Source organism: Eublepharis macularius, chromosome 4 (genome assembly GCF_028583425.1).
Source record: "Eublepharis macularius isolate TG4126 chromosome 4, MPM_Emac_v1.0, whole genome shotgun sequence".
Taxonomy (NCBI): domain Eukaryota; kingdom Metazoa; phylum Chordata; class Lepidosauria; order Squamata; family Eublepharidae; genus Eublepharis; species Eublepharis macularius.
In genome coordinates, this window is record NC_072793.1 from 158,031,990 (window position 1) to 158,059,926 (window position 27,937).

At 44.1% G+C, this 27,937-nt stretch overlaps 2 protein-coding genes across 2 annotated transcripts; one reads left to right on the plus strand and one right to left on the minus strand.

Annotated features, from left to right (window-relative positions):
- The first annotated feature begins 1,162 nt into the window (after nt 1-1,162).
- LOC129327715 (killer cell lectin-like receptor subfamily F member 1) lies at nt 1,163-11,288 on the plus strand. Its single transcript, XM_054976470.1, has 5 exons — nt 1,163-1,264; nt 7,005-7,156; nt 8,710-8,854; nt 9,348-9,460; nt 11,165-11,288. The coding sequence occupies exons 1-5, from the start codon at nt 1,163-1,165 to the stop codon at nt 11,286-11,288; spliced, it is 636 nt and encodes a 211-aa protein (XP_054832445.1).
- Nucleotides 11,289-12,426: 1,138 nt separating this feature from the next.
- LOC129329205 (C-type lectin domain family 2 member B-like) lies at nt 12,427-26,433 on the minus strand. Its single transcript, XM_054978662.1, has 6 exons — nt 26,318-26,433; nt 18,741-18,941; nt 17,681-17,803; nt 16,302-16,501; nt 14,509-14,606; nt 12,427-13,043 (listed from the first exon to the last, which is right to left on the minus strand). The coding sequence occupies exons 2-6, from the start codon at nt 18,829-18,831 to the stop codon at nt 12,902-12,904; spliced, it is 654 nt and encodes a 217-aa protein (XP_054834637.1). The 5' UTR covers nt 18,832-18,941; nt 26,318-26,433; the 3' UTR covers nt 12,427-12,901.
- Between the last annotated feature and the right edge of the window lie 1,504 nt (nt 26,434-27,937).

Genomic DNA, 27,937 nt, shown 5'->3' on the forward strand with positions numbered 1-27,937 from the left:
AGCTAATTGGTAATTAACTTCACACCTGTAGTTTGGGGTCGTGTGCCAAGAGCTGCAGACCTTCCACATGTCCCTTTGTGTACTTGTCAGGTGATGTGGTCAGGTTAGGAGCGGGTGTGGTTAGGCCTGCCTCACTTTGGTTCCAGCTTGAACCAATATAAACCGGTTGTTAACCAACATGGAGAAGCTTATGTTGAGTGTCTACCTTAGACCTCTGCCTATGCTCTTTTACTTTGTTTCTGGCTCTATTTGTTGAGAAGGACCGAAGCTCCATCTTTTGCCTTGCTGTTTTGTGGGACTTTTGCTTGCTACAACTGAGAAACCAACTTGCTTTGCCTCCTAAGAATTTACTGTGGTATGTAGAGCTTACTGCTGTAGGTTTTTGTTTGTTTGTACTCACTTTTTGTCTCGTGTGTGATAACCCTGCACCTGGAATTAATAAACCTTTATATTTTTATCGTGTGTGGGTTATTAAGACTCTGAAGCCTCATTGCTATAAAACCTTTGTTGAAATCACCCTATGTGTGCTTGAGATCCACCTACCAAACAACTATTCTTTTGCTGTGAACTCTGCCTGTAAGTTTATCCTTGCAAGGTAGACTTTGCTTTGGCTAAATTCCCTAATAGGTTCTGGAGCTTTGCTCCCTAACTCCTTAGCCTAGGGATAGACTGGGGAGCTGGTGGCAGCTTACTTGGTTTGCTATTTGCAACAGGACTTTCCAGGCAGCCTGTGTCCCTTCCCCTGAGCTGGGCTGGGCCCCAGGGGTCTGGAACTCCTTGACATGGTTGGCAGCGGTGTGGGTTTTGTCTAATTACTGACTTGCGGGTCAGAGTTGGACCTTTGAGACTCCAGAGTCAATTGCCTGCTTTGCATGTGCAGTGGTTATTCATGAGACTCGTGTGAGTGTTTGTTATTTTTGACTAGTGCAGTTAGGCATTTGAAAAATGGCTGCAGGAGGAAAAAGCCGTAACCCCTGTGTCAAGAATGAGGATGAAAGCTTTTTCACTATAGATGTTGTTGGAGAGCCAGACCAAGTTTTGTGGAAAAAGTACAGACCTCGTTTCCCTGTGCCAGACCGAACCTTGAGATCAGAGCGCCAGAGGAAAGATAAGAGATATTTGCCTGCTGTTCGTTCAAGAACACGATTCTTTGACCCTGAGGATGTATTTCCGTGCAACTCTGAGAAAGAGCGAATGTGGAGCCGTATCAGCCCAAGAGGTGAATGGCATGTCGCTGGGAGTGCGCGTTGCAGAAACCTCAGAGGTAATGACCAGAGTGATGTTTGTGGAAGTGAGCTTGAATATGATACTTGGCAGCCCAGGAGACGGCGTAATGTGGAATTCTGGTCAGTGGAAAAGGAGGAAGACCAAAGAGCTGAAAGTCCTAGGAGTTGGACTAACAGAGACACTTCCTCAGTTGAGACCTTTCAAACTGTTGACTGTGTTGGAGAACCAGATGATTGGAGAGCAAACTGTCAGTTTATCCCTGTTGCAACTACTGATGAGTCTATGCAGTTTGAGGAGCAACAGTGGCTAGACGAGCAGACAGATTTGTTTAGAGAAAATAGAGATCTGGAAACCTCCAAAGTAAAGGCAACTAGTGAAATCCTAGCTGACAGTACATTACTAACTGCCAGAACAGTGGTCTGTATTTTGAAGGACATTAAAGCACTTGAAAAGAAAGTTGACTTTTTGTCACAGAGGATGTTGGAAGCTTCAAGAGCAGATAGCCAACGTGTTCCACCTGTTCATCCAAGAACATGTTTTGCTAAGAATGTGAACTTTGCTCTGCCTGATGATACTGTGCAGCTGAAGAGCCGACAGCAGCATTCTGTTGGATTCAAAAAAGAGGAAAGAGCTGTGAGTCCTAGGAGACGGACCGACAGAGACGCTTCCTCATTCCAGCATACTAAACCTCGGGATTTATTGCCTTGGGAATTTGACAGGCGCTTATTCCCAGTTTACAGAGATGGCCAAGATGTTATTGCTTTCTTTTCTTTGTATGAGCAGACTTGTCAAGATTTGGGTGTTCCACCTCGTTACTATATGTTGATTCTTCATTCCCAAGTTACTGGAGCACTAGCTGACCTGTTGGGAAGTTTGCCACCTAGAGCCCTTGGGAACTTTGAGGTATTTAAAACTTTGGCATTGCAGAGATTTGCCCTCTGCTCTGAAAGCTACAGAAGGGCGTTTAGGAGAGTGGAGTGCAATCAAGAGAACTATTATCTAACTGCTGCCAAACTCGCCCAGAATTTGGATCGCTGGCTTGCTGCAGAAGGAGTTAAAACTTTTGTGCAGCTGAAAGAACTTATTTTGAAAGAGCAGTTTTTTGAACTACTACCAGAAGATCTGGCTGCATTAGTGCAGGACCGAGACCTTGATACCTTAGAACAGGCAGCAGAGACTGCCCAAAGAATGAGACTCCACAGACAGGGAGAAAATTCTAAGCCGGCCAGTACTGACATTGTTTCCCCGGCTGAAGAGACGACCTCCCCCACTGTGGCTGAGAGACTGAGTAAAGAACCGAGACCTGTTGCTGAGTGTGAATTGTTGAAAGCTAAAGAACAGAAAAAGATAAGTCCACCTGTTGTAAGAACTTTACAGACAACAAACACTGACCTCCAGATAGAGAACTGGAAAGGAGAAGCAGCTGTGCTTCAACCTGCTCAAGTTTTAGCTTTTGCTCCATCTGGAAATGTTGCTGCTATGGACTCAAAACCAACTAATTGGGCTCAAATGGAATGTGGGCCTAGAATATGTATGAATTCTATCAGAGTCTGCGGACTGTATGAGGTTCCTTTAAACCAACTTGACTCAGGTAAAGCCTTAAAAGCTAATTTTTGTCCTTGCCAGTGCAGAGAGAAAGATATTGCCAATGTGCCTGCAACTGAGTCAGTTTCTAAACAAACTGTTGCTATAGCAAATTGTCCTCCTGACTCAGCTAATTTGTCCGAGCTAAACGGCTTGAATTGCTCTAGCCGAAGTGTTGTTGCAGCTGTTAATTTGTCACCTTGCCATGCTGAACCATCTAAGTTACCTCATGGCGACTTTGTGAAGAAACATCTGGAGATGTTTGCCTTAAAGAATACTGGATCTGACCCTTCCTGGGTTGACTGTAAAGATGCAGAAAGCCAAGACAGCCTTGTGTCAGAGTCTACTTTGAAACATCAACTTTATGCTGTCTTAGAGAAACCTACTTTTGTTAGCCATCCTGAAAGAAAAGAGTGTAATACATTTGTTCCTCATCTTACCTGCCAGCTTGTGACTGGAACTTGCAATGGGTTGCCTGTGTACATCAAATGCAATCCACCAAATGCAGTTTAAAGTTGCAACCATTTTTTTTTCCTTTCTGCAATTGTCTTTAATGTACCAGTTGCTGCCCTGTTTTGCTCACTGTAACTAATATTGTTCTTGAATCTCCTACAGGCTGTTTTTAATTTCTTGAATGCATATTTTATTGTTTGCGGGGGGGTTTTTTTGCCCATATGTGTCCTGTTATGTGCTTAGGGACACGGGTATTGTTGTAAATTGCACCCTCTAACATTTTTTCTTTTGTTTTTTGTTTAAATGAGAGCCAAAACACACGTTAAGAAAAACCTAGGTTCAGCACGTGTTCTCTTACCTCAAGGTTTGCCGGGATCTGTAGGAGTCCTGGAAGCTTAAAGATCTGTAGGGGTCCTGGAAGCTTAAAGTCCTGGAAGCTTAAAGGATCTGTAAGCGTCCTGGAAGCTTAAAGGCGTCCTGGAAGCTTAAAGCTTAAAATACAGGCGCCTGTATTTCCCTTTCCCTTTTTGCTGCTCTGTAAATGCTAAACTTTAAGCTTCCAGGACGCCTACAGATCCCAGCAAACCTTGAGGTAAGAGAACACGTGCTGAACCTAGGTTTTTCTTAACGTGTGTTTTGGCTCTGAAATTTGGGACTCTACCCAGTAATTTCATTTATCTAGGGGGAAGGTGTAAAGAAAAAATGTTTAAGAGTATAGGAAGCCCTTTTGAGAGCTAGGTTGGAGGCTTCCTTGGCTGGAGAAATTCCCTCCCCCCTTTTGGAGAGGCTTTTCACTTTTGCTAGCAGTAAGTTATGTATGCTCTGTCCTTGAGTCAAGATAAGCTGTTCTTACTAGCTAATTGGTAATTAACTTCACACCTGTAGTTTGGGGTCGTGTGCCAAGAGCTGCAGACCTTCCACATGTCCCTTTGTGTACTTGTCAGGTGATGTGGTCAGGTTAGGAGCGGGTGTGGTTAGGCCTGCCTCACTTTGGTTCCAGCTTGAACCAATATAAACCGGTTGTTAACCAACATGGAGAAGCTTATGTTGAGTGTCTACCTTAGACCTCTGCCTATGCTCTTTTACTTTGTTTCTGGCTCTATTTGTTGAGAAGGACCGAAGCTCCATCTTTTGCCTTGCTGTTTTGTGGGACTTTTGCTTGCTACAACTGAGAAACCAACTTGCTTTGCCTCCTAAGAATTTACTGTGGTATGTAGAGCTTACTGCTGTAGGTTTTTGTTTGTTTGTACTCACTTTTTGTCTCGTGTGTGATAACCCTGCACCTGGAATTAATAAACCTTTATATTTTTATCTTGTGTGGGTTATTAAGACTCTGAAGCCTCACTGCTATAAAACCTTTGTTGAACTCACCCTATGTGTGCTTGAGATCCACCTACCAAACAACTATTCTTTTGCTGTGAACTCTGCCTGTAAGTTTATCCTTGCAAGGTAGACTTTGCTTTGGCTAAATTCCCTAATAGGTTCTGGAGCTTTGCTCCCTAACTCCTTAGCCTAGGGATAGACTGGGGAGCTGGTGGCAGCTTACTTGGTTTGCTATTTGCAACAGGACCTTCCAGGCAGCCTGTGTCCCTTCCCCTGAGCTGGGCTGGGCCCCAGGGGTCTGGAACTCCTTGACATGGCCTCCGTGAGGTCACTGAAGATAGTGGTAGTTGGTTCAGAGGGCACGGGAAGAAAAAGGACGTAAATTCAGCCCCCTGCCCCACCCCTCTGAAGTGGTAATGGATGTTCTCCCTGATGATTTGTTTGGAGTTATACGATTGGATGTGAATTGGATCAAGAACCATGTGTGCACCCTCTGTTTGCACACGTGTGGCTCCTCATGAAGATAAAGTGGTCTTTTATTGCAATGTCTTTCTCATCTTTGAAAGGCAACCACAGCCACTTGTATCTCCTATTTGAACCATAAACATGTTACTTTGAAAATTTAAACTGCTAATAACTGTGTGTTGGGGTGGGGAAGGGGGTCAATTTCAATTTGAAAAACTGCAGAGGAATCAAGGGTTTAAACTCCTTCTCTCTCCACATGCCCTGAACTGAATTGGGGATGAGTGTTGCTGTATATATAGAAACTGAGATTGTGCTGAATTTAATTCCAGTGGCACAAATCTCTTTGTGCAGTTTTGCAGCAAGCCCCTCCACATGCCATTAAACTAATTCTGGGTCTTTGAAGTTTAATACATGAAAGACAGAAGGAAAGTTTTTCTCAATGGAGTTGTGGAGTCTTGGGAAGATTTCTGTGAGATTTTAGAATATACGGGCCCATCGCACAGATGGACTACAGTATCCAACAAATGATGGAGTGGGAAGCACTGATACCTAGCAGAATTTATCAATAGGTCTCCTGCTTCAGCAGAAGAACACACCCTACACACCTTCCATCAATAGCTTCTTACCTGAGCAGCTGGAGAAAAATATCCAGGGACCAGGGGGAGGGCAATCAGTATTGCCTGACTCCATGATGTCATTTCCGATGTGGTCTGGAAATAACAGCATCGTGTTGGGTGATTCTAGCATTCATCCAAAATGGGATGGTTAAACCATTGAGTTGACTGCTAAAGACTTGCTGGGAATGCAGTGATATCATGTCTGGATTGCACTGGAAGTGATATCGTTGCATCGCCAACTACAGCACTGCATCACTGACAAGGACTCCCCTTGTATGTTAGGGTTGCCAGCTCCAGGTTGGAAGATTCCTGGAGATTTTGAGGGTGCGGTCTGGAGAGGGGAGGGTTTGGGGAGGGGAGGGACCTCAGAAGGGTATAATGCCTTAGAGTCCACCCTCCAAAGCAGCCATTTTCTCCAGGCAAATTGGTCTCTGTAGTCCGGAGACCCGTTATAATTTTGGGAGGTCTCCAGGCACCATTTGAAGATTGTCAGCCCTAGTATAAGTCTCTACCTGGTTGCTAGCCTTGGGCTGGCCACCCTTTTTGTCAAGAATATTCTTCCTGTGTATAACAATGATCTGGATGAAAGAAGAATGACATGTGGAGTGCCATCATTAAAGCATCAGACACATATTATTTTAGTGTTGCATAATAAGAATTGCCAGAGCTACAAGGATGAGGCACTTTTATATATGAGAAGTGCATAGATCCTGTAAATCAATTGATTAATATTTTTACAGAAATCAGATTTATTATATACAATGAAGTTCAAGAAAGGATTTAAAAGCATTAGAGTTAGTATTTATGAGTAGAGACTGGAGTTTGATTTTTGATAAAGTATAGATTTCTTTTTACATAATTTTGATCACCTTATTCTTATTAAACATATAGCATACAGAACATATACTGAGTCAAAGAATTATGTATTAAAATTATTGTGAAAATATCTGGCAAAGACAACAGGGGCAAAGTACACAGTGGTACTTAACAATACCAAAATTCTATCAAATATGATGTTAGTGGTATATATCTACTGATATTAAGAATGTATATGAAGATGCTTAATAGGTATGGAAGTTACAATATACAAGAGGCAAGTTTTAAGCATATATGGTAGACTTGTACATTGTGTAATATTTAAGAAGGATATTGTAAATGAGATTAAGGATATGATGGGATAAAAAAATAACTAACACCTTGTGCCAGTCATCTGAACTATTTAGAGGCAACTCCATAGTTGCCTTTACAGTTTGTTTTTTAATGGGATTTGAATGCATGCCCCCATTTCTTCACGTTGCGGATCACCTAAAGACATTCTGATTTGAAGTTTTCCAGATAAGACAATCTGCAGATATTCTGATGAAAGCCAGTATCTCCTGGCAGCCCAACAATGGAACGCATAATAAGTCCAGCCTGGAGAACTTTGTGTCTCACTTGCGGAAGTTTATGTGCAAGCCACGGGACAGCAAAATAACAGGTAATTTCAGGTATTGTCTTTCAATAATAAGCGTTAAAGACACATGCTACTACAGTTCCTCTATGTATTATATGAACTAGGTCTCTGGTGAAAATGGCAAGGCTTTAAATTAAATATATGGTATCCAGAAGAAGAGATACCATGGTGCAGAGTGGTAAGCGGCAGTACTGCAGCCCAAGCTCTTCTCACGACCTGAGTTTGATCCCAGCAGAAGCCGGGTTCAGGTAGCCGGCTCAAGGTTGACTCAGCCTTCCATCCTTCAGAGGTCGGTAAAATGAGTACCCAGTTTCCTGGAGATAAAGTGTAGATGACTGGGGAAGGCAATGGCAAACCACCCCGTAAAAAATCTGCCAAAGAAAGTCGTGGTGCAACGTCCCCCCATGGGTCAGTAATGGCTCGGTGCTTGCAGAGGAGACTACCTTTACCTATGGTATCTAGAACCTCCTGGTTGTAGAAAATGTCTGAAAGGATGATCACAACAAATACAACATAACCCCAAAAGTATTTAACCGTATGCATTTATCTTAACTATTACAGTTATTTTTCCAGTCTCCTGAAGATACAGTAAGTTACAAAATACATAAAAACATAAAATTTAACATGATAATACCATCTGAACTTGGATACAAAGTGCCAGTAAAACCCATGAAGTGTGGCATATTGTGGAATCAAACTTGGGAAAAACTGGCACATCTTTGGTAATACATTTCTGTATGAAATTATATCTGCTTGCTGTACACAAGCTACGCACACAAAAATGTTTCTAATGACCTCCCCCCCCCCCCAAAAAAAAACTCAAAGCTGAGATTGCCAAGATTCTCAGAAAAGGCTATTGCCTGAAAATGAGCCCCATGTCCATGAAATCTTTCACTTCTGGAAAACATAGCAGTGCCATTAAAAATTTCACAAACGAACAAAGATGGGCATGGATCAGGTTAATAAAACTGATGTTTCAAGTAGGTCCAACCCAGTTACAGCAGTCAATTAATATTCAATAACTGTTCCTGTGGGAGAGTTACCAGTTTTCTCAGTGTTCCACTGTCCCTTCATACACCTCTCTCTCCCATCTAAGTAGCTGTTATGTGAAATAAGCTCATCTCATGTGCTGATAGGGCTGCCAGGTGCCTGACGATGGCAGGCAAACTCCCAGCAATTTGTGTCTCTGCTTGCCAATCACGGGAGATAAGGCAGGAGTCAGGCCACCTGGAGATCACCTGCCATTGGCAGGCAGCCCCAGCAAATGTTCATGCATGGGATGTACTGGTGTCACTTCTGGTTAAACTGGAAGCAACATTGTTGTGCAAAAACACTGCATTTGGGTCACTGTGCCCTGTGCATGAGTACACACATGCTCTAGCATGAGAGAGGGTGAAAGGTAAGTACCCACACACTCTTGCCCATCACCCTACTGCTGGTTGCCAGGGAAACATGACAACCCTATTTATTGATAATAGCAGAATTGTCAATCAATAATGCACCTACTGTTGCCAAAAGATAATCCAACATTAGGAACTGATCCAGACACTCTTTTAAGGTTTCATTTATTATTCCAGAGAATTCGAGTTGTAGACTGTGTCCTCAGAATTGGTCCCTTCATGAGAACAAGTGCTATTGGGTCTCCAAAGAAAGACGAACTTGGCACAAGGGGAAGGAAGACTGCACAGCCAAACTCTCTCATATGGTGGTGATACAGAATCAGGAGGAAGTGGTAAGTATAAGCAAACATGTGAAAGATAGATGTTTGGAGCAGGGGAGATCTATTACTTACAAACCCAACTACAATTGCTGGCTTATAATTGCTGACTACAATATATAAAATGTGTCAACGTACCTGACTTAATAGTGATTGAAAGATCTTTAAGATGATGCAACTCTTACTTTTTCATGTCCTAGGAAGGTATATAAGCTAAAAGGTTTATAAAATGTTTGGTGGGCTGCCAGGCATGGATAGTAAATGGCATATAGATTGTCAGTTTACAATAATTGCATATTGATATCTCAATTCTTTCAGTGGAACTTTACTTCTGTGTAATGGTTGCAGTTTATGTCTGGTAAACTTAGCCTCAACACAGAGTTGTGATCAGGAATCAGGAGGACTCAGTGAGACAGAAGACTGCCATGTAGAATCCCTTCTATGGTTACCTGAAATAGAAAGCTAAAAATCGCAGCGCTGCATTGACAGACCAATTATGTTCTTACAGGCTTTTATACAAAGCATCACTGATGGGGCACAGCTGCTCTGGATTGGCCTAGAAGCCACATTCCCTGAAAAGAAGTGGACCTGGATCGATGGCTCCCCCTTAGATGACAAACTGTGGGTATCTTGTCCTACTCTTTAGAGCCTTATTCCTCAGTGGGTGACCCACCACACATCAGGCTTGCTACTATTCTTTGATGGGCCTTGTAATGATTTCAAGTAAATGTGTGCATGTATCTTTAAATGCTTGGTGTGAGATAGGTGAAGAGTGGGTGAAGGAGAGGGATGAGTGAGTGATATGATTGGTTGATGACTGAGAGGGTGGGCTGAGTGAATGCAGTTTAGACTGAGAGTGGAGAGAAAACATTGAGTCAAGAGAAGGCAGGCTAGCTGTGTGCTGCCTGAGTAACCTTAAGCACGTCTGTGAGAAATAATGAGTCAGAGAAAGAGGCTAACTGTGTGTGAAACCTTAGAAGAGATCTGTGTGAATGAGTTTAAATGAAGTAACTTTAAGAGCCAAGAACTACTTTTATGAAACCGATACGCTTCTTGAAAAAATAAAAGTTTGTTTTGTTATATCCCAGAGTGGCTGTCATTGCTATATCCCATTCCTATCCTCAGGGCCACATAGAACCACGAAGGAGCCTGACACAGGCATGTTACCAAAGGGAAAATTTAAATAAAATATCTTGGAATATAATATTCCTGGTGGCAGCAATCTACCCAGAGGGTGTAAGGGAAAGATTAAAGGCAAAGCCTACCCAAGAGAAGTAAGGGTCATAGCAGGCCTACTGAAATTCTTCACCTCCTTTTCCCTGCTCCTTGTAATGGCTGGTAGCAAATTCAGCTAACCAGTCAGCCATGTCCTTAGAATATCAAGCTGTACAAACACATGTATATAGCATGTTGTAATATGACATGGCAGATTGCACTGACAAGCATGAGGAGCAAAGAGTGTGTGGTGTCCTTTCAGTAGGAACATCAGCTTTGGGCAGGGTGATTCCTGAAGATGTGGGGTGGACCTTGAAGAGTGTGGGGTTTGGGGAGGGGAAGGGCCACAGGGGGTATAATGCCATAGAGTCCACCCTCAAAGGCAGCCATGTTCTCCAGGGAAACAGATCTCTTGTCATCTGGACATCTGGAAATCAGTTGTAATTTTTGGAGAAAATTTTTGGCAACCCTACCTCTGGGGTTGCAGGTCAGAAGTTGGGCTGGCTCACACTGCAGTATAAATAATATTAGTTTCATGTTTGGGCTGTAAATTGGAAAATGGCTCATTCATATCTATTTCACAAAAGATTAAGGATCTCAATATAGGAATATTCAGTAATAATTTAAAATTCCAGAACTCTTCAGATCCTATGCTAACCCTCATTCCTCTGTCCTAGTCAGATATTCACTCTTCGCAAAATCTAGGAAAATACTCAGCTCAAGAAGAAGTTTCACTGTGATCTTTCAGAGCTCATGGAAGATAAAAGAATTCCAAAGTTTAAAAAAAACGCTTTCCTGGCTTTCTTTTGAAGATCAGTGCATAGATCTAGCTGGTGCTTGATTTTCATATAGAGGTGTGTCCTGAACATGCACAACTTTCAGTCTCAACTTTCATCTTTAAGGCAAAGCATTTCATTATAATATTCTTATGTGTACACGCACGCACACACACACACCCATGGGCACAGATGTTGAAATGTAAATGTAAAATTGTGTTCTGAACATGTATTTCAAATTTCATCCCAATATCCCAGTTTTCAACAGATATCACAAATGAGCTACTGGCTAGATTTCTACCTTTTGACAAATGCTTCCACCTTTATTCTTCAGATTTCAGGACTTGGGTCCTGTTGAAACAAATTGCTGTGGGAGACTGAATGGAGATCAATTAATTTCTGAAGTTTGTAGTACAATCGCTGCATGGATTTGTGAAACAAAAGCGCTCCTAATATAAAGAACAGGAATAATCACAGCCCTGTGGACTGCCAGTGTGGGACAGAGTAAGTTATCTGTTCTGCAAATGTATGAACAACTTTGGAAATTTTTCCCCATCCTTCTTGCCTGCCTCATTTTTCTTGATGGAATTAGCTGGTCTTCAGGGGACTCACAGCCCAGCTAGAACTTTAGTTCCAGTTTGATGGCAGTACACCTCTGAATGTTTCTGGACAGTCAGGCAACCTAGGAGAAAGGGCCAGCCACTCCAACAAGCTGCTACTTTGTAATTTTCAGTGGAGAAATGGCAGACAGAAGTTAATACCTTATTGTCGGTGTATTGATTTTGAGACCTCTATGAAAGATGTTTTCAGGAGGAAGAGGTTGCAATGCACAGGTTAAAAGTCCTCTCCCAGCCATTTTTCTTTTCCCTCTTTCCTCTTTTGGAAAGGCCTCCTAATTGTTTTTATTGCCCTTTTTGATACTTCAGTATATGTATTTAACTCTTTTAATTTGGAAATATCGTCTGGATGTATGCTTCTTTAATATTTGTATTTGAAATACTTTTGAGTTAATGTGTTATTTTCTAAGTCCATCAGTAGCTTTCGGGCATGCTGGCCGAACGGGATCAATTGCAGGATCCGTTTGAATTCCTGCTGATGGGTGAAAGGGGAGGCTTTGGCCGTTGTCCCTTGCTGTGGGTTTCAAGGGCATCTAATTGGCCACTGTGAGAAACAGGATGGTGTATTAGATGGACCTTTGGTAATGTAAATGAAAATATAAAATGTTTCATTAAAGCAAATATAATAACTTAGAAGTTAACTTAGAAGAAGAGAACAGAATAGTTGGAGTGACTGTAAACACAGGACCTTTAAATTACTCTTTTGTATTCACTATCTGGGCAATTAAAGATCCTACAGTGGAACAATGTTAGCACCCTGCAGTTACGTATACACCCTGCCAGGGCCACATCAGTTTCTGTTCACTGCTTCTGGAACCATGTTTTCAATTACATCAATCTACATTTTTGTCTTCAGCAAAGGTGATTCGATTTGCCATTGTCACAATCCAACTCCCTTCCTTATAATAATCACATTCACACATATTGCTCAGCAATCCCAAAACGGAGTTTTCAAAGGTATGTGTTCTACCTACATATGTCAACGAATAGAAAGAGTTTTCATTATTGATATACAAACAAATATGCACAAAGACATATTTACACCATTGCTAACGAGATTGGTGATCAGCCTAACATCGGCTATCACTCCATCACAAAGCATGCTTCACAAGCTGGTAGCTAGAGGATAGTGTATGTACATATGTTGTAATTTCACACTTGTTGCATTTGATGCTAAAAATCCTGTGGTAACTGTACGTTAATATTCAGAACTCCGTTCAAAGGGTTGGACCATGGATCCTTCACGAATGGCAAAGCTTTCCTCCTCGTGCCAGTGGAAGGGCTTCTTGTGCCAGCAGAATTCTCTCCCTAGTGGATCTAGCCCAGTGTTGCAAAGAATAAACATGCAGGCAATGTGCTACCCAGTCAAATAATACCAAGTCACAGCAGCATTATTGTCGCTGCTAGGTGGTAAGCAAGGGTTGCATCTATTTTTCCCAACCACATGTTTCCGCCTATGTATCTGCGACTTCTGTTGTTGCATATGCCGCAGGTTTGCTGCAGATCCAAGGTAATTTTGTGTGACATCCTGAAGAAATGGCTTTGGCTGTATTGTCTAGAAATGCACAGTCTCCTCCTCCTCCAATGACTTCCATTCTGCAACAAAATGAGAGTCAAGTAAGATTCAGACATTTCCTGAGAGCAGCAGGCATAGCGGGACACTGGAAAAACACGCTGCATGCATATTTTTGGAGGGAGGGAGCACACACAAATGTAAACATGAAAGCTATGCAACTTCTGTTGAATCCATCAGAAAGATCCTCGATTTCTAACACATCAGGTTCATGCTTGTTCCTAAAGAGAGTGTATGGATACCCTGTTCCAACTTATTTTCCACATGTGTGGAGTCCTATGATTATTTTGGAAAGTCATCTAATTAGTGCCCTAAACAAGCCCTCGATACTTTTCAGAAACTGTCAAAATAACTAACTACACCAGTAACGGCATTATAATGTCAAAACAGATGCAATGTTGGAAGACATCAGAATTGTGATCAGACAATTCCGTCGGCCTGATTGCATAAGGTAGTCTTATATATTCATATAAGGATGAAAACTGTGTATCTGCTTCATTGCCAAGAAGCCTCGAAACAGGATCATTAGATATCAGGGGTGTTCACCCAGTTTCATGGCTTTTCAAGTCATCACAAGCTATATCATGTGTAAGTCTGAATATTGTTTTGTCATATGTTCAAGGTGGGCATTCAGAACATTCACTAAGGTGGTCACTATAACCATTCAGCCTCCTCTTCTGTTCCCTTCCCCTGCATCCTTCTCTTCTTCCCATCATTTCCCAGACCCTCATTTGACTGACAGAAGCCAAAGGGTGGAAGGCTCATGAATATATTTGTTGTTGTCCACCAACCCCCAAAACGGCTGCCAGGATTTCAGAATGTAGTCTCATGAGCGCTCAGTGGGTATTCATTTCTTAAACCTGCAGTCACTGCTTCTATTATTTTGTTTTTTTAAAATCTCCCAATGTATTTTTTAAAAACATTTCAGATTTTTCTGCAAACCTGGGGCTTCCCTCAGGTTTGTCGAAAAAACCCTTTGCTTAACCCTGGCCGTGTTGTGTAGATTTTTGATCCGTACTCTAGTCTCCCACTTCAAAATTAGATGTAACAAGTGGGGGATACACAAGGACTTGCAGGGAGCACCTCCTTTCCCCCTGTATCCCCTTTCTCACACTATTTCCTCTTTCTCTCCTCCTGGCAGCCCCCACGGCCTCACTCCTTTCACAGCTTCCTTTTCTCCTTCCCACCCACCAGCCGACCTACCTTTATTCCTGTCTTCAGCTTTCCCTCTTTCCCTAGCCCCAGCAACCTCTCCCTGGGAAAAGTCTGGCTGGGCTGCATGGTGGCTGGGCCAAGTTGCACAGTGGATGGACCTGGGCTTCGTGCTGCTTGGTATTATCATTGCCTCTGACCCCTAATTTCAGATTAATTTTGAGATTTTGTGCAACCATTTATTGGCAAGACTGATCAGCCTATAAACAGTGAGCTGCAGACCTGCTAAACACAGACACTGAAGCCACTGGACTGAAGGGAAACAGGATGACTCACGTTGCATTTTCTCCATCTGCCCATGTCCAGTCCTTGCTGAAGACTCTCCGTAGTCCAATCCAATAGATATCTTTGCCTTTGAGACGCATCACAAAATCCTTTAAAAGTCAGAAGAGATGGATTTTAGAATGTTGGCCTGGGATATCCATCCATCCATCCATCCATCCATCCATCCATCCATCCATCCATACATACATACATACATACATACATACATGTCATTAATAGTCCGCCTTTCTCACTGAGAATCAAGGCAGGTGATGTAATGTGAGATTAGCAGAAACAATATCAACATCATTTGCATAAACACTGGCATAGAGTAAATAAATACAAGTTTACAAAGACATAGCATTAGGAAGAATCCAATATAGAGTTGAAGAAATGCTGAAACAGAGCATAAGGAATTCTAGGACTGACATTAGACAACATGTAACTACCCAGTAGGATCATACTTGAAACACAGGTACCACATAGGAGCATATTCTTAAAGTTACAGCATATACTTAAGGCAACATGGTGGTGATGTCTATGGTCCCCAACTCGTTAGTGAAGCATCTGAGGCCCCTTCCCTATAATACAACCCTCCTCTCTGAGTAAAAAGCCTTTCTGAATAATTCAGTTTTGCATGGTTTGTGGAAAGCTGGGAGAGTGGGGTCTCTTCTGACCTCCTCAAGCAGGCCGTTCCACAGGGTTGGGGCCACCACAGAGAAAGCCCTGTATAGGCTGCTGTTGATTTTGCCCATGTGCAGGGTGGCACCTGCAGGAGACCCTGTTCAAATGAGCAAAGCTGCCGAGGAGGAACACAGGGAGAGAGGCGGTCCCGTAGGTATGCCAGACCAAGACCATGAAGAACTTTGTATGTGATAGCCAATATCTTGAATTGAGCCCGGTAGCTGATAGGTAGTCAGTGGCATGACTGTAGAATGGGAGGAAGATTCATGCTCTTGCTTGCTCCTGATAACAGGCAAGCTGCAGCATTTTGCACCAACTGGAGTCTCCTAGTTCACTTAGTGCATTATAATAGTCCAATCTTGATGTTACCACAGTATGGATCCAGGTGGCCAGGTCAATATAGGAAGCCATCTTCCAGGCTAGAGTGAGGTTGTAGAAATCATTTTTTGCGGTGATCTTAACTTGCTTTTCTAGTAGTAGCACTGGATCCAGTATAACCCCTAGACTCTTAACTGAGTCTACAAGGGTCAGATGAACTCCACTGAAAGTGGGGAGTACAACCCACCAAAGCAGTAAATGACCACAACAAGTTACTGACTGAACAAAGTTCCTTGGACTGATACTAGAGGGGAGATCTAGAGCTTGTGGCTACCAGCCTGGGTGGCAACTTCTGGGCATTAGCTGTGTTCACGAAGATACTGTCAGATCTCCCTGGTGCCAGGTCCGTGCACTATGTGGGGGATGGAGTATGTATGAATTAGGTTTTGTTGCACTATGATTGGTGCCTTCTGTGATTGGCCAATGTGGGAGACATTGTCAGAAGAAAAATTATATTAAGGTAGATGGTAACAGATTTTGGGGATTCTACAAGAACAGCTTATTTTTGCTGTTGGGCCTTTAGTTTTCTACCAGTACTAATTTGCTTGTTGATGTTGGGGCTGGGGGAGGTTAGGATGCCAACTTAGCTACACTGGTGTAAATTCTAGCATAGCAGCCATCTCAGCCAAAGCATAGAATTGCTTGAACTGATAGCTTATTGTTTGACAGCTTTGTGATAAATAGAGCAAGAGATATTTTTAGAAGGGCCGGTCTTTGGGAGACAGAATATTTCCACATCTCACCATTTCTTCTTTTTCAATCCTAGCCAGGGATGCACTGTGTGAAGAACAGTAGTGCTGGCTAGAGATCCAATCCCGTTTTTCCTTTGAAAAGAAGTAGCACTTCCCCTCATATCCAATCCAATAACGAGGGCACGGTGGACCACATTGCTGTTGTGATACCAAACTACGTCCCAGCTGCTCAATCTGTTTTGCTGCAAACACTGAGAAAAGAACAGAATTAGAAAGTGCACAGCTAAATCTTCCCCTCCCATGATGGAACCCCCAAAGTGCATAACAATATGTAGTAAATAAGTTGACATCCCTACTAGCTAGGGCTGCCAGGTCCTCCGGTGGAAGCAGAGGATTCCCTGCTCCCACCCTCCACCCCCAACCATCACTCACCTGGCTGCCTGGGGGGAAAGGTGGGGGAATAGGCCTCCCGGTGCGGCACAATGATGTTACTCTCAGAAGTGACATTATCACACTGCACCAAGGAGAAAAAAAGGTGAGTGCCAGGTCCCCGTCGCCCCTGCCGGGAGGGTAAGGGGACCTGGCAATCCTACTACTAGCATTTTTTAAGTAATGTGAAGCAGAAAAGACCGGAAAGCCTCTATTCCTGTTTATCAATGGGAGAAAACGCCATAGGTTAGAGTGGGTCCAAAGGTCCTCTTCTGCCAGCATAACAGCACCTGCACCAGTGGAATGGCACATCCACTGGCGGAGGAAGGAGGCATTTTTTTCTGATTACCTCTCCCACAGCAGATCTTTGCCCCTTAAACTGTTTGTGAGGATCTCCGGGATCCAAGGAGCAGGATTTCATGGGAGGGCCACACTAGAAGTAAGGAGGCAGTAACAACCCGTTACACAACCTTGCTGCACTCATGGTATTTGGATCTAGCTGCAGCACTGGGGTTAAATATCCTGTCAGGTTAATCCTTCTTCCCTACAACTGAAGACACATGGTTGAAGGATGCTTGAGCCCATCTGCAGGGAAGGTGAGATATGTTTTAAATAAATAAATAAGCTCATATGCAAAGCTTTCTAAGGGCCTCCTGACGGCTCTGTCAGTTTCACCTCCCCTTCTAGGAGGCAAAGAGGAAATTAACAAACCCTCTAAGGAGCAATCTTCCCTTGCTCTCTGTAGAGAGGGGAAATTGACAAAGCCTTCCGATCTCTTTTAAAACTCAGCTTCCCGCTAACATTGCAACTCTCTTCATGTTCATGTCCTTGTGTAATTCATCTCTTGTAGCTTAGCTCTCAGTTCCTCACTTTACCATTGGCTCATCACAACTTGTCCAAAGCACACGATGATTGATCCATAGGTTGAAAGAATCCCATTTTTCATCTGCTAGCGGAAGAGTTGAAAAAAAGGTCCGCCAATCAAAATCTGCATAACTTACCAACAGAAAATCCAATGCCAATGAGGAGGAGGAGGATGACAACTCGATAAAGGAAAGCTACGCATTTCACAACTTTTTTGTTTGATAGCAATGTCTTGATTGTGCTCACTGACAGATCACAAGCTAGGGCAAGAAAAACGCTTGTTAGTGTTTCTGGAATTTACCTCTGAATGAGCAACAAAGGACAATTCTACGTGACTGGGTCAAGCCTTGAGTTGAGAAGAACAAATGTTCCATTTGTCATGACTTTAGCCCAAGAGTTTGGACCTTACCTGATTCTTGCCCCACACCCAGCCCACCATTGTTGTGTAAGCTTCCTGTTCAGCATTCTGTATCAAGACCTACTTGCCCACATCCTGTGCCATTTGCCCTTTTCCCACTCCTGCGTGCCATTCCCTCCTAACATCCAGTGGGGTTTCTACCAGATTTTTCAATAGCAAATGTATTGCTATAGTCTTCAAACAAAAGTAATATATCAGCTACCATTTTTTAAAAGTCTAGAGTCTGCCAGTAGCACATTGTGTGTGGTATGGGAACGGAGGGAGCAAAGGGGGACCTAACTGAACATAGAGAATATCTTCACATAGGTACTCGATTGCATTCACAGAGAAAATGAGAGCACCATGGGGAAGCATCTGTATGTGGAAACAGCCTCACACACCTTTATATCTGCTTGGGTTTTGTATTCCAGTGGGGTAGACGTGTTCCTAGCTTTCATGGTCGCAAAGAGAAAACTGTTGGTGACTTATAGTGAAAACTTAGACAAGGCATCTAGGTGTGATGCTAAGTGGGCTTAATGTTTATGTCACCACAGATTCTACAGTAATGACTTGATGTGTTGCTAAATGCCACAGGTTCTAACCTCCGATTTACAAGGTGTGTAACTAGGAGAAAAAGTTGAACAGTATCCTCAAAGGTCTGAACACTCTTTGAAGATGCAGCTACTAGAATTCCTAAGCATAGTTCAGAGTTATGGAAGCAGCGTTTTGCTACACACAGTCCACTGGTCTCTCCAAATCTCTTTAAGTCTTCTTACTGCAAAAAGAGAAGGTGCTATTACCTGGTGTCTCCCCTTGCTTAGACATTTCATCAGGGGGAAGGAATTTCTTCCGTTCACGCACATCTGTTTCTGAAGATTCTTTGGAGTTCATCTTTCCTCTGTTCGGATGTATCACTATCAGAGTATTCTCGCACTACTTGAAAAAATCAAACCCTGTGCTCCAAAGACAGGTATACGGCTCCTGAACATTACATAGTTTATCTGGAACCAGAAATGAAACATTAGGGAGAGAATCCAAATATTTCAGAATAATTGGGTTAGCAAACTGGTGGTGCATTGAAGGCAAATTTGTTGGAAATCTTTGCAGGTAGGTGGGAAAGTCTGTGTGACTTGGCCAAGTTTATCCATGCTTTCCCACTATTTATACACCATGTATTTGTGCAGCAGTTTTTATGTTCGCTCTCCACAATGATTGTTAACAGAAAGTATTTTAATTTCTCTTTACTCGATTTCTTCCTGAAATCCAACAGTCTTTTACTTTTATTCTTTTAAGGAATTTGAAGTCAGTTTCTAATCAATTCCTTTTTGACCAAAAAGAAATTTGAAGAGAGGAGGGGCAGGAAGAGAGGTTCTGCAAAATTTCAGAATTTCACTCTATAGCTGCTCAGAGGCAAGCAGTGTCTTCTCAAGCCTTCCTATCTTCCTGCTAGAGCACTGCCCAGGGGTTGTGTAACATAAAACAGCTGCAAGGGCTTAAATTACAAAAGGGCACCTTGATTTCTCTTCAAGGAGAACTGAAAGAGAAACCCTGCTCTTAAAAGAGAAAAAAGAGAATAAGAGAAATAAATAGCTATATCTAAAAAAGTGAATTTCACAAAAAGTAATCCCCACCCTATAACAATCCCACCGTAGATATGGAAAGATGGCAATTTCATACAATTATGTGGATTATATGGATTCCTGCTCTAGTCTCCACTTAGCCAAGTACGATAACTTGCTCTGGCCTTTGTAGCCTTCCTTTATGGGAAAAGAGGATACAAGCCGCCATGTGTGAAGTCACTTGAGGTGATAATCTGGATATTATTTTCTACATTGAAATGGCTTACCAGTACACACAAAATTTCCTAACAGGGCAAATAGCAGGTGTCAGGGGGTGTTTTAAATCAGGAAAAATAGCATGGAGTGAAAGTTTAGCACACACACAAACGTCTTCATGCCATAAAGTTAAACTAGCTTGTAGGCACCTGCTGAGTGACTTTACAAAAAGCTGGGCGTTCTGGACAAAATCTAAAGGAGTCCAGTAGCACCTTTAAGACTAACCAATTTTATTGTAGCATAAGCTTTCAAGAATCAAGTTCTCTTCGTCAGATGCATGATACAGAGACTGGTCAAATATAGAAGAGGAGGGAGGAGAAGGGGAGGAGAGAGAAGAGGCAATTGGGGGGGAGGGTGCAACCAAAACATTCCTTTGCTAGTATATGTAAACATCTCCTTTTGGTGTGTGGATCAGTTGGCTTCAAAGGAGTTTGCCCTGTTAGTTTGTAGCAGCCAAACAGCTAGACCATCCAATTCCAATGCAGTATGAGCCTTCGATAACCACAGCTCTCCCACAGACTAACACGGCTAACTCCTCTGCATCTGTGGTTCTGGACAAAGAATTCCTAGTGTATCATCTGGAGAACCTGTGATTATTTTTGTGCCATGTTCCATTTACTTGCACAGTCTTTTCTTTATAAAACTGTGGCATTATTTCATTATTGCTGCATCAAGAAATCAGCCCTATAAATCGCATGTCTCCCCCGTATGTGCCCCGGAGAGCGCTTCAATCAGCGGGTAAGAACTTACTGGTGATCCCTAGCCCTAGGGAGGCTCATTTGGCCTTGACCAGGGCCAGGGCCGTTTCAGTCCCAGCCCCAACCTGGTGGAACTTTCTGTCTGAGGACACCTGGGTCCGCCAGGATCTTGCATCATTTTGGCGGGCCTGCAAGACAGAGATGTTCCGCCAGGCTTATGGCTGAGGCCAGCATCAGGACCATTGTTGAGCCTCCCACCTGTCTCTGGTATTCGAGTACAGCTCGTCTGTCTGTCTGCCTCCTCTTTGTATGCTGAGGGCAGGAATGTGTAGCCAACCATCTGAGGGTTTTGTATATGATTTTAATTGCTTTGCTATGCAATTGTATTTTATAATTGTTGTACCCCATCCTGAGCCCACTTGTGGGGAGGGCGGGTTAAACACCAAATAAACTAAACTATGTTCCATATAAAATGGAGGCAAAAAACTACATGTATACTACATAGTACAACACAACACTAATTTAGCAACACAACAATAATACAATGCAAAGTAATCTACCGAACCAACAAAGAGGAATGAAGAATGGAAACAACTGGCAAAAATTTAAGTTGGCAAATATAAAAATGAAATAAGGAACAATTTGATCCTCGCTATTTTGAGTGGCTATTGGATGAGCAAATCTCCATTTTTTAAATTTTTTTATTGATTATTAAATTTATAGTCCTCTCTCCCCACAAGAAGGCATAGAGCAGATAACATCACATGATCATAATAAAATCACATTAAAAGACATTAAATTCAATAAACATAAAACTCAAGGCGACAGTCCATATTGCTTAACCCAGCCAAATTATCACGAGATGGGAACTGGTAGCGAATATTAAATGTGTCACTGGAAACTGGGGTGAGGGGGTTTCAGTCTCCCCTCAACAAAAGGAGACTGGCAAGGGAGCCCACCCACGCCCCAACCTCAACCACATGCCTGGTGGAACATCTCTGTCTTATAGGTCTGGTGGAAGGATAGTAAATCTCGCTGGGCCCAAACTTCAACAGCCAAAGAGTTTCACCAGGTTGGAACCAGAACCGAGAAGGCCCTGGCTGAGGCCAGGCAAACATCCTTGGGGCCAGGGACCACCATAAGTTGTTTTCTGGCCAAACGAAGGGCCTTCTGTGGAATGTATGTTGAGAGGCGGTCCCGCAGATATGCTCGTCCCATAAGTTACCCTCAGAATGCTTCAGGAATAATACTCTGTCTATGCAGTGGTTTTGGAGAGGGGTGGGAAACTGTTGACCATTCTGTTCTAAGCATATCAAGGATCAGGAATGGATGGGAAAGCAAAAAGTGGTCCCAGAAAAAAAGCTTCCAAGTGGTACCCTTTCATGCTGTGGGTCAGGTTTAAGGACATAGAACTAAAAAGTGTTCCCTAACTAAAAGGCTAAAAAACTCCAAAATGCGCTCCCACACCTGAGCTCTTCCTTGACACACCGGTAATGATGTCATTCCTGGTGCAACAAGGAAGAGCTCCAGAGTGCAGTAAGTCTGCCCCCCCCCATGTATGCTATGCAGACTCTTTCCTACACTATAAAAATTCAGTGGCATCTTGAAGACTAAATGTATTTATTCCAGCATGAGATTTCATGTATCAGAGCTCACTTCCTGATGGGGTTGCCAGCCCCCCATCTTCCGCGGTCCCTCAGCTGGCCAGCAGGGGAACAAATGAGAGTCAGTTTGGTGTAGTGGTTAAGAGCGCAGGACTCTAATCTGGAGAGCCAGGTTTGATTCCCCACTCCTTCGCTTGATGCCAGCTGGGTGATGTTGGGTCAATCACAGCTTCTAGGAGCTCTCTCAGCCCCACCCACCTCACAGGGTGTTTGTTGTGGGGATAATAATAACATACTTTGTAAACTGCTCTGAGTGGGCATTAAGTTGTCCTGAATGGCAGTACAGAAATCGATTGTTATTATTATTAAATGGAGGGGGGCGCTTATTGGCTATAGCATGTGCTTGCTAGCAATGTAGTGATATTGCAGAAGTTGTGCTGATGTCACTTCTTGTATGCCTGAAAGTGATGTCATCACATCACCAGGAAAAGTCCTGGTATTTAGGAAAAAATAAGAGTTTTTGCTTAAATACCAAAGCAGTTCTGGTGAGCCAGCGATGTGATGACATCACTTGCAGAAGAGACATTACTGCATCACTGGCAATGTCATTACATCACCAGCGAGCACACCCTGTTGTCCCACCCCCTGCAGTCATTCCCATCACCTGCCGATTGCCAGGAGGGAATCTGGCAACCTTACTTTCTGAATTGCAATGAAAAATATATATATTTTTTTCCTCTTTTTAATGCAACAAATTATCGAAGGAAAGGGGGAGAGAGGAACTGAGCAAAGAGACAAATCAGGTGTCATTCTTTACATTAGAGGCTTTGAAGAGTTCACGCATAATGAATGATGACAGAGATCAGAGGTTCAAGCCTTTGTCTCATACAGTGGTGAAGATAAGCAAAAGTGCAATAAATTAGACAAGGGACTAATTATTTTAATTATGGCTGCCAGTCCCCGGTGGGGGCAGGGGATCCTCTTGTCCCAGCCTCTGACCCCCACCACCACTCATCTGGCCAGCAGGAGGGAAAGGCCTAGGAAAAGGGACTGGGAGGCAAAAAACCTCCCTGTGGCCCCTATGAAGCACAGGAGCATGGCTCCTGCCAGACACAATGGCATCACTTTCATAAGTGATGTCATCACAGCCAGCAGGAGAACACGTGTGCGTGATCACCAAAGGTAAGTGCCAGGTCCCCCACCCCCACTAGGAGGGTAAGGGAACCAGGCAACCCTAATTTTAATAATAATAACAGTACTTCCAGACTTATTTTTAAGTGAGCATCTGGAGTACTCCCTCTTTATTTCACAATATATATAAATTCTTCTGCTTGTGAAGGGCTGAAACTTTACCTTTTAAAGCCCCCCCCCCATATACACAATCACAAATATTCCATTGGAGCATGAATAACTGAAGGGGGGGAATAGAAAGGCATACTTTCACTTTTGAATGCAGTCCCAGCACTTAGTAGACGTTAATACACAGGAGGACTCCTATATGCTGGCCCTTAACCAACAGAACCTGTATGTAATTAGGGCAGAGGCTGTCTATGACCTGTGTTTTTACTTTTAAATCCACTTACAGTAGGATTGCCAGGCACTTAGTCGAAAGAACACTCCTCCCTCCCTCCATTGAGGCAGGTCTGGTGATTTATGTGCTAAAGTCCACTGGCTTCAATGGGAATTATGTCCAAGTATACATGGATCGGATGTTGGCACAGCATAGCCACTAGAGAAGTAGCAGCTTTGGGATTGCCTTAAAAACAGTAGATTTCTGTCCATGAAACCTGGGCTAGGCTGAAACTGCAAGAGGATCCCAGAGAAACAGTGGAGGCATCTGCCACGGAAGTGGATCCTGGGCAGCTCTTCCTCTCCAGAACATGGTTCCCCTAGCCTATCTCCCAGTCTACACCACTCTTCTTCTCTCCTTGCACATACATCTTTTTTTAATGCATCAACAACAACAACAACAAAGTTTATTAGTCAGAGGCCATCACATTTTTGAAATCAATTCAAAATTACATGATTGTACACAGGGCTTTTTTTCAGGGGGAACGCGGGGGAACGGAGTTCCGGAACCTCTTGAAAATGGTCACATGGCTGGTGGCCCCGCCCCCTGATCTCCAGACAGAGGGGAGTTTAGATTGCCCTCCGCGCCGCTCAGCAGCACGGGGGGGGGATCTCAACTCCCCTCTATCTGGAGATCAGGGGGCGGGGCCACCAGCCATGTGACCATTTTCTCCGAGGGCAACCCACTGAGTTCCACCACCTCTTTTCCCAGAAAAAAAGCCCTGATTGTACATCAGCGAGACCATGCCATTTTAAAATAAATATTTAAAAGGTACATATCTCAACAAATTACCACCTTTAGAAATTTACTTAAAAAATTGATCAGTCCTAAAAGCATAATTATTTGGCAACAATATAAACTTAAAATATCCAGGCAATCATTAAAACTGTAGCTTACTATAATTTACATAATATAAATACCTAAAATTCAAATTACCTTATATTATCAAATTATAACAATACTTATCTAGGATTCTGCACACTAAGCCAGGATTTCCTCCTGTTAATGACCATCCAGCCATATTTTGCCACTTGGAGCGTCGTTTCCCTATTCCTGTCTGCTAACATGATGGTAATACAATTTGTTCTCTCTTTCCCCGGAAGACTATCAATTATAGGTTTCATATATATTTCCCTAATATGATCATATTGTCCGAGGCCCGGCCCGGAGGCCTCGGACTTGCCGCGGCGACCCCCTCGCCCCCACAGCAACGCCCACCCGTCTCCCACGGTGGCCCCCCCCGCCCCCGCGGCAACGCCCACCCGTCTCTCACGGCGGCCCCCCCGCCCCCGCAACAACACCCAGCCGCCCCCCCAATCCCCCACCATCGCTTACCTGGGGGATGGCGGCGCAGGGGGAGAGGGCGTGAGGCGCAACGGCCCGCGAGGCGGCCCGCCCTTCCCCGGAGCGCCCGCCCGGCTGCCGGCCGAGCATGCGGGCGGATGGCCGTTTGTCGGCGGGGCGCCCAGGCGGCGGCGGGGCGCAGGCAGCGGGAAGGCCAGGGGCAGGCCGGCCCGGGCCGCGCTGGGCAGCCAGACGCCGGCGCAGGCGCTCCCGGCCAGCCCGGACCCCGCCCCACGGTGGCAGGGGGGGGAGGGAAGGAGGCCAACCAGGCCCAGCCCAGCCCTCGGGCGGGAACGGAACAGGCCGAGCGCGGCCAGGAGCGGCCCAGCCCGCCGCCAGTCAGGAGGAGGGAGGGCAGTCGGGCCAGGGAGGCGGGAGGGATCCATGGAGCCCGCCAATGGGCTAGGACCGGGTGGGGCCAGCAGGTTTGGCCACACCTGGCCCAGGTGGTGGGGATGACTGTGGGTGGAGGAGCATGGGAGAGGGGGTGGGGCTGAAATGGGCCAAAGGGTACTTAAGAGGGCTCTCCTGGCAAGCCGAGGAGGAGAGGTGTGAGGTCAGACTGCCCTGAAGCCAAGGTGCAGCTGACCGGGTGGAGCCAATTGCTGTCCGGAGAACTCCGGTACAGACAGGGGCCGCCCTTTCTGAGGCAGCCAGGGGAAGGGACCCGCTCATCCCTGTCCCCACCAAGCCAACCCACCATCCCAGGACGGACCCGCCGGAGTCAGCCCACCAGGACCCGCCGTCACCACCGCCAGGGGGCGCCACCGGGCTTGACACATATATTTTACACTCAAAGGAAACATGTAATAGGGACTCAACACTCCCATCTCCGCATGGGCACAAACATTTTTCATAAGCTGTCTTCTTATATTTGTCTTCCAGGACAGCAGAGGGTAAGACATCATATCTTAATAGGGTAAAAGCTCTTCTATAATCAGGATTCTCCAAGCTATTTATATAGAGACAAACATCTTTGCAGATGCCACCGCTGGCTGCTGTGACTGATGGCCCCTTTAGCTTTGCCACTGGGCCCTTCAGCACGTAGGCCCACTAGGAATGATCCTGGACTCCTGGTAAGATTAATGGCCGGTCTGCCCCGAACAACAACTTCCTGCATAGACAGAACTGTGCTGAGACCATACTGCATTTTAAGTAAATAATTTGGGAAGCACTGTCTTTAGGTACTCTGGTGTCTTTAAGCCACTGTGCATAAAACAGCACCAAAAGCAATTCACTCAATCTCTGTTCTCTGCCCGCGACATTCTGGCCAGCCCACATGCCCCACACAGTCCCATAGAGCAAGCACCCCAAAAGAAGATTTACCTGTTCATGTAAACTCTGAGGCAGCGGCTATGTCCAAGGCAGAAGGTGGCTCGCTTCTCAGCCGCTGGGCTTAGCTTTTGGCAGAACTGTGCATGCTGTTCTACTCCAACAGGAAATTTTTTATTCACTGTCACCCTATGTCTGGAGCCACTCCCCCAATCTCATGCAACAGGAAGCAGAAAAACAATTGCACTACAGCCTGATTCTGGAAAATGAACCTGGAGGTGAGCAGCAAGCTGTACAGACTCCAGAAAAAGAAACACTTCTGGTGCATTTCTTTCAGAAATATTGGTGCAAAAACAGCCTGAAAAAAACTTGGGGAAGTAAATCAGCAGAGCAATTCCTGATGAAAAACACTCTGTATAACTTTTGGGGAGGGCAATATAGTTAAGAAGCTAAACTGAAGCAAAAACTGTGTGGAAATGACATGCTTTACCTGTCCCCCACCCATAAATTTTAATGCAAATGCATATCAAATTTGTATTCTTTAATGGTCAAAGCCCTCTAGTATTCTCAGCTGGTATCATGATACTGATTAGTCACACAATACTATCTTTTGACCACTCAACTGCGTGGGGATACTGTTTTTCCTTGTTCTTTAAATCCATGAAATGGGGATGCTAACCTATTGTTTTATACCTGCTCCCACTTTTCCAATTTGCGAAAAGTTTCTGGGGCAGCAATACCAGGATCCTGTTTCATTTGGAAGAGAGACAGCAGTGGAGATTTAAGATGTCTTTGAAAAAGACTCTTCACCTCTTCTGCTCATGTTTCCTGTCAGCAGAAGGAGGGGAAAGACGCTCTTTGACACGATTTCCCTTTGTCACTGTAGCCCCCCAACCTGTGGTGAATTTTCTTTTGAAGGTTCTCCCTGTCCTCAGAGAGGAGTTTTAAATCAAACACCAGGCGACTTGGGAAAGGGAAAGATTTGTTTCACCAGCACCTTCTGATGGAGCCAATCTGCTGTTTTATTTAGAAGTAGATTCCAGATCCTAGAAAAGGAGCAGGAATTCACACCGCTAATGTTCCAAGTACCCCCTTGTTCAATTGTTTATAAAACAGGACACTTTCTCATATCTGTCCATAATTCACCAGAGGAGCACCTTTGGGTGACAGATACACTTTTTTAAAAAAATGATCCAAATAAGATTGGGGGTGGGGGGGTTACAACCTAAAAAGTGTTTCCTATTAAAACAAATAAAAACAAAAATCATATGTCAAGAAACAGTCTTGCAAGCCCCAATTCCAATTGGCCCAGGAGTTTGGAAACGCCCCTGCTGCTGGCTTGGGTCTTTGCTGGGCCAGGCACCAATTCCCCTTACTCCCAAGAGTAATCAACTTCTGTCTGAGTATTAACCCCTGCCACTAACAAACATAAAAGTGTATCTCCTGCTAGAAAGATCTGTACTTCTAGCACTCGGTATGCGCATTGTCATTTAAGGGCTCTGCCTGGTGCTGTATCTCCCACTTCACTCCTACTAGCAAGAGTGTGACCAATCTATCGAACCTTCATGATTTTACAAAGCTGAAGTACCATACATCATTCCCCTGACCTCCATTCAGCTTCATCATGATTTTGCACTTTCATACTTCACAGCTGGCAAGCTCAAGCATTGCCAC

Coding starts and splice junctions, on each gene's coding strand:
- LOC129329205 (XM_054978662.1), bottom strand. CDS start 18,831: ATGAACTCCAAAGAATCTTCAGAAACAGATGTGCGTGAACGGAAGAAA. Junction 17,804..18,740: donor TAAGCAAGGGGAGACACCAG/GTAATAGCACCT, acceptor TTCTTGCCCTAG/CTTGTGATCTGTCAGTGAGC. Junction 14,607..16,301: donor GGATTGAAAAAGAAGAAATG/GTGAGATGTGGA, acceptor TGACTTTTAAAG/GATTTTGTGATGCGTCTCAA.
- LOC129327715 (XM_054976470.1), top strand. CDS start 1,163: ATGTATTTCCGTGCAACTCTGAGAAAGAGCGAATGTGGAGCCGTATCA. Junction 8,855..9,347: donor TACAGAATCAGGAGGAAGTG/GTAAGTATAAGC, acceptor ATGTTCTTACAG/GCTTTTATACAAAGCATCAC. Junction 9,461..11,164: donor TCCCCCTTAGATGACAAACT/GTGGGTATCTTG, acceptor TTTATTCTTCAG/ATTTCAGGACTTGGGTCCTG.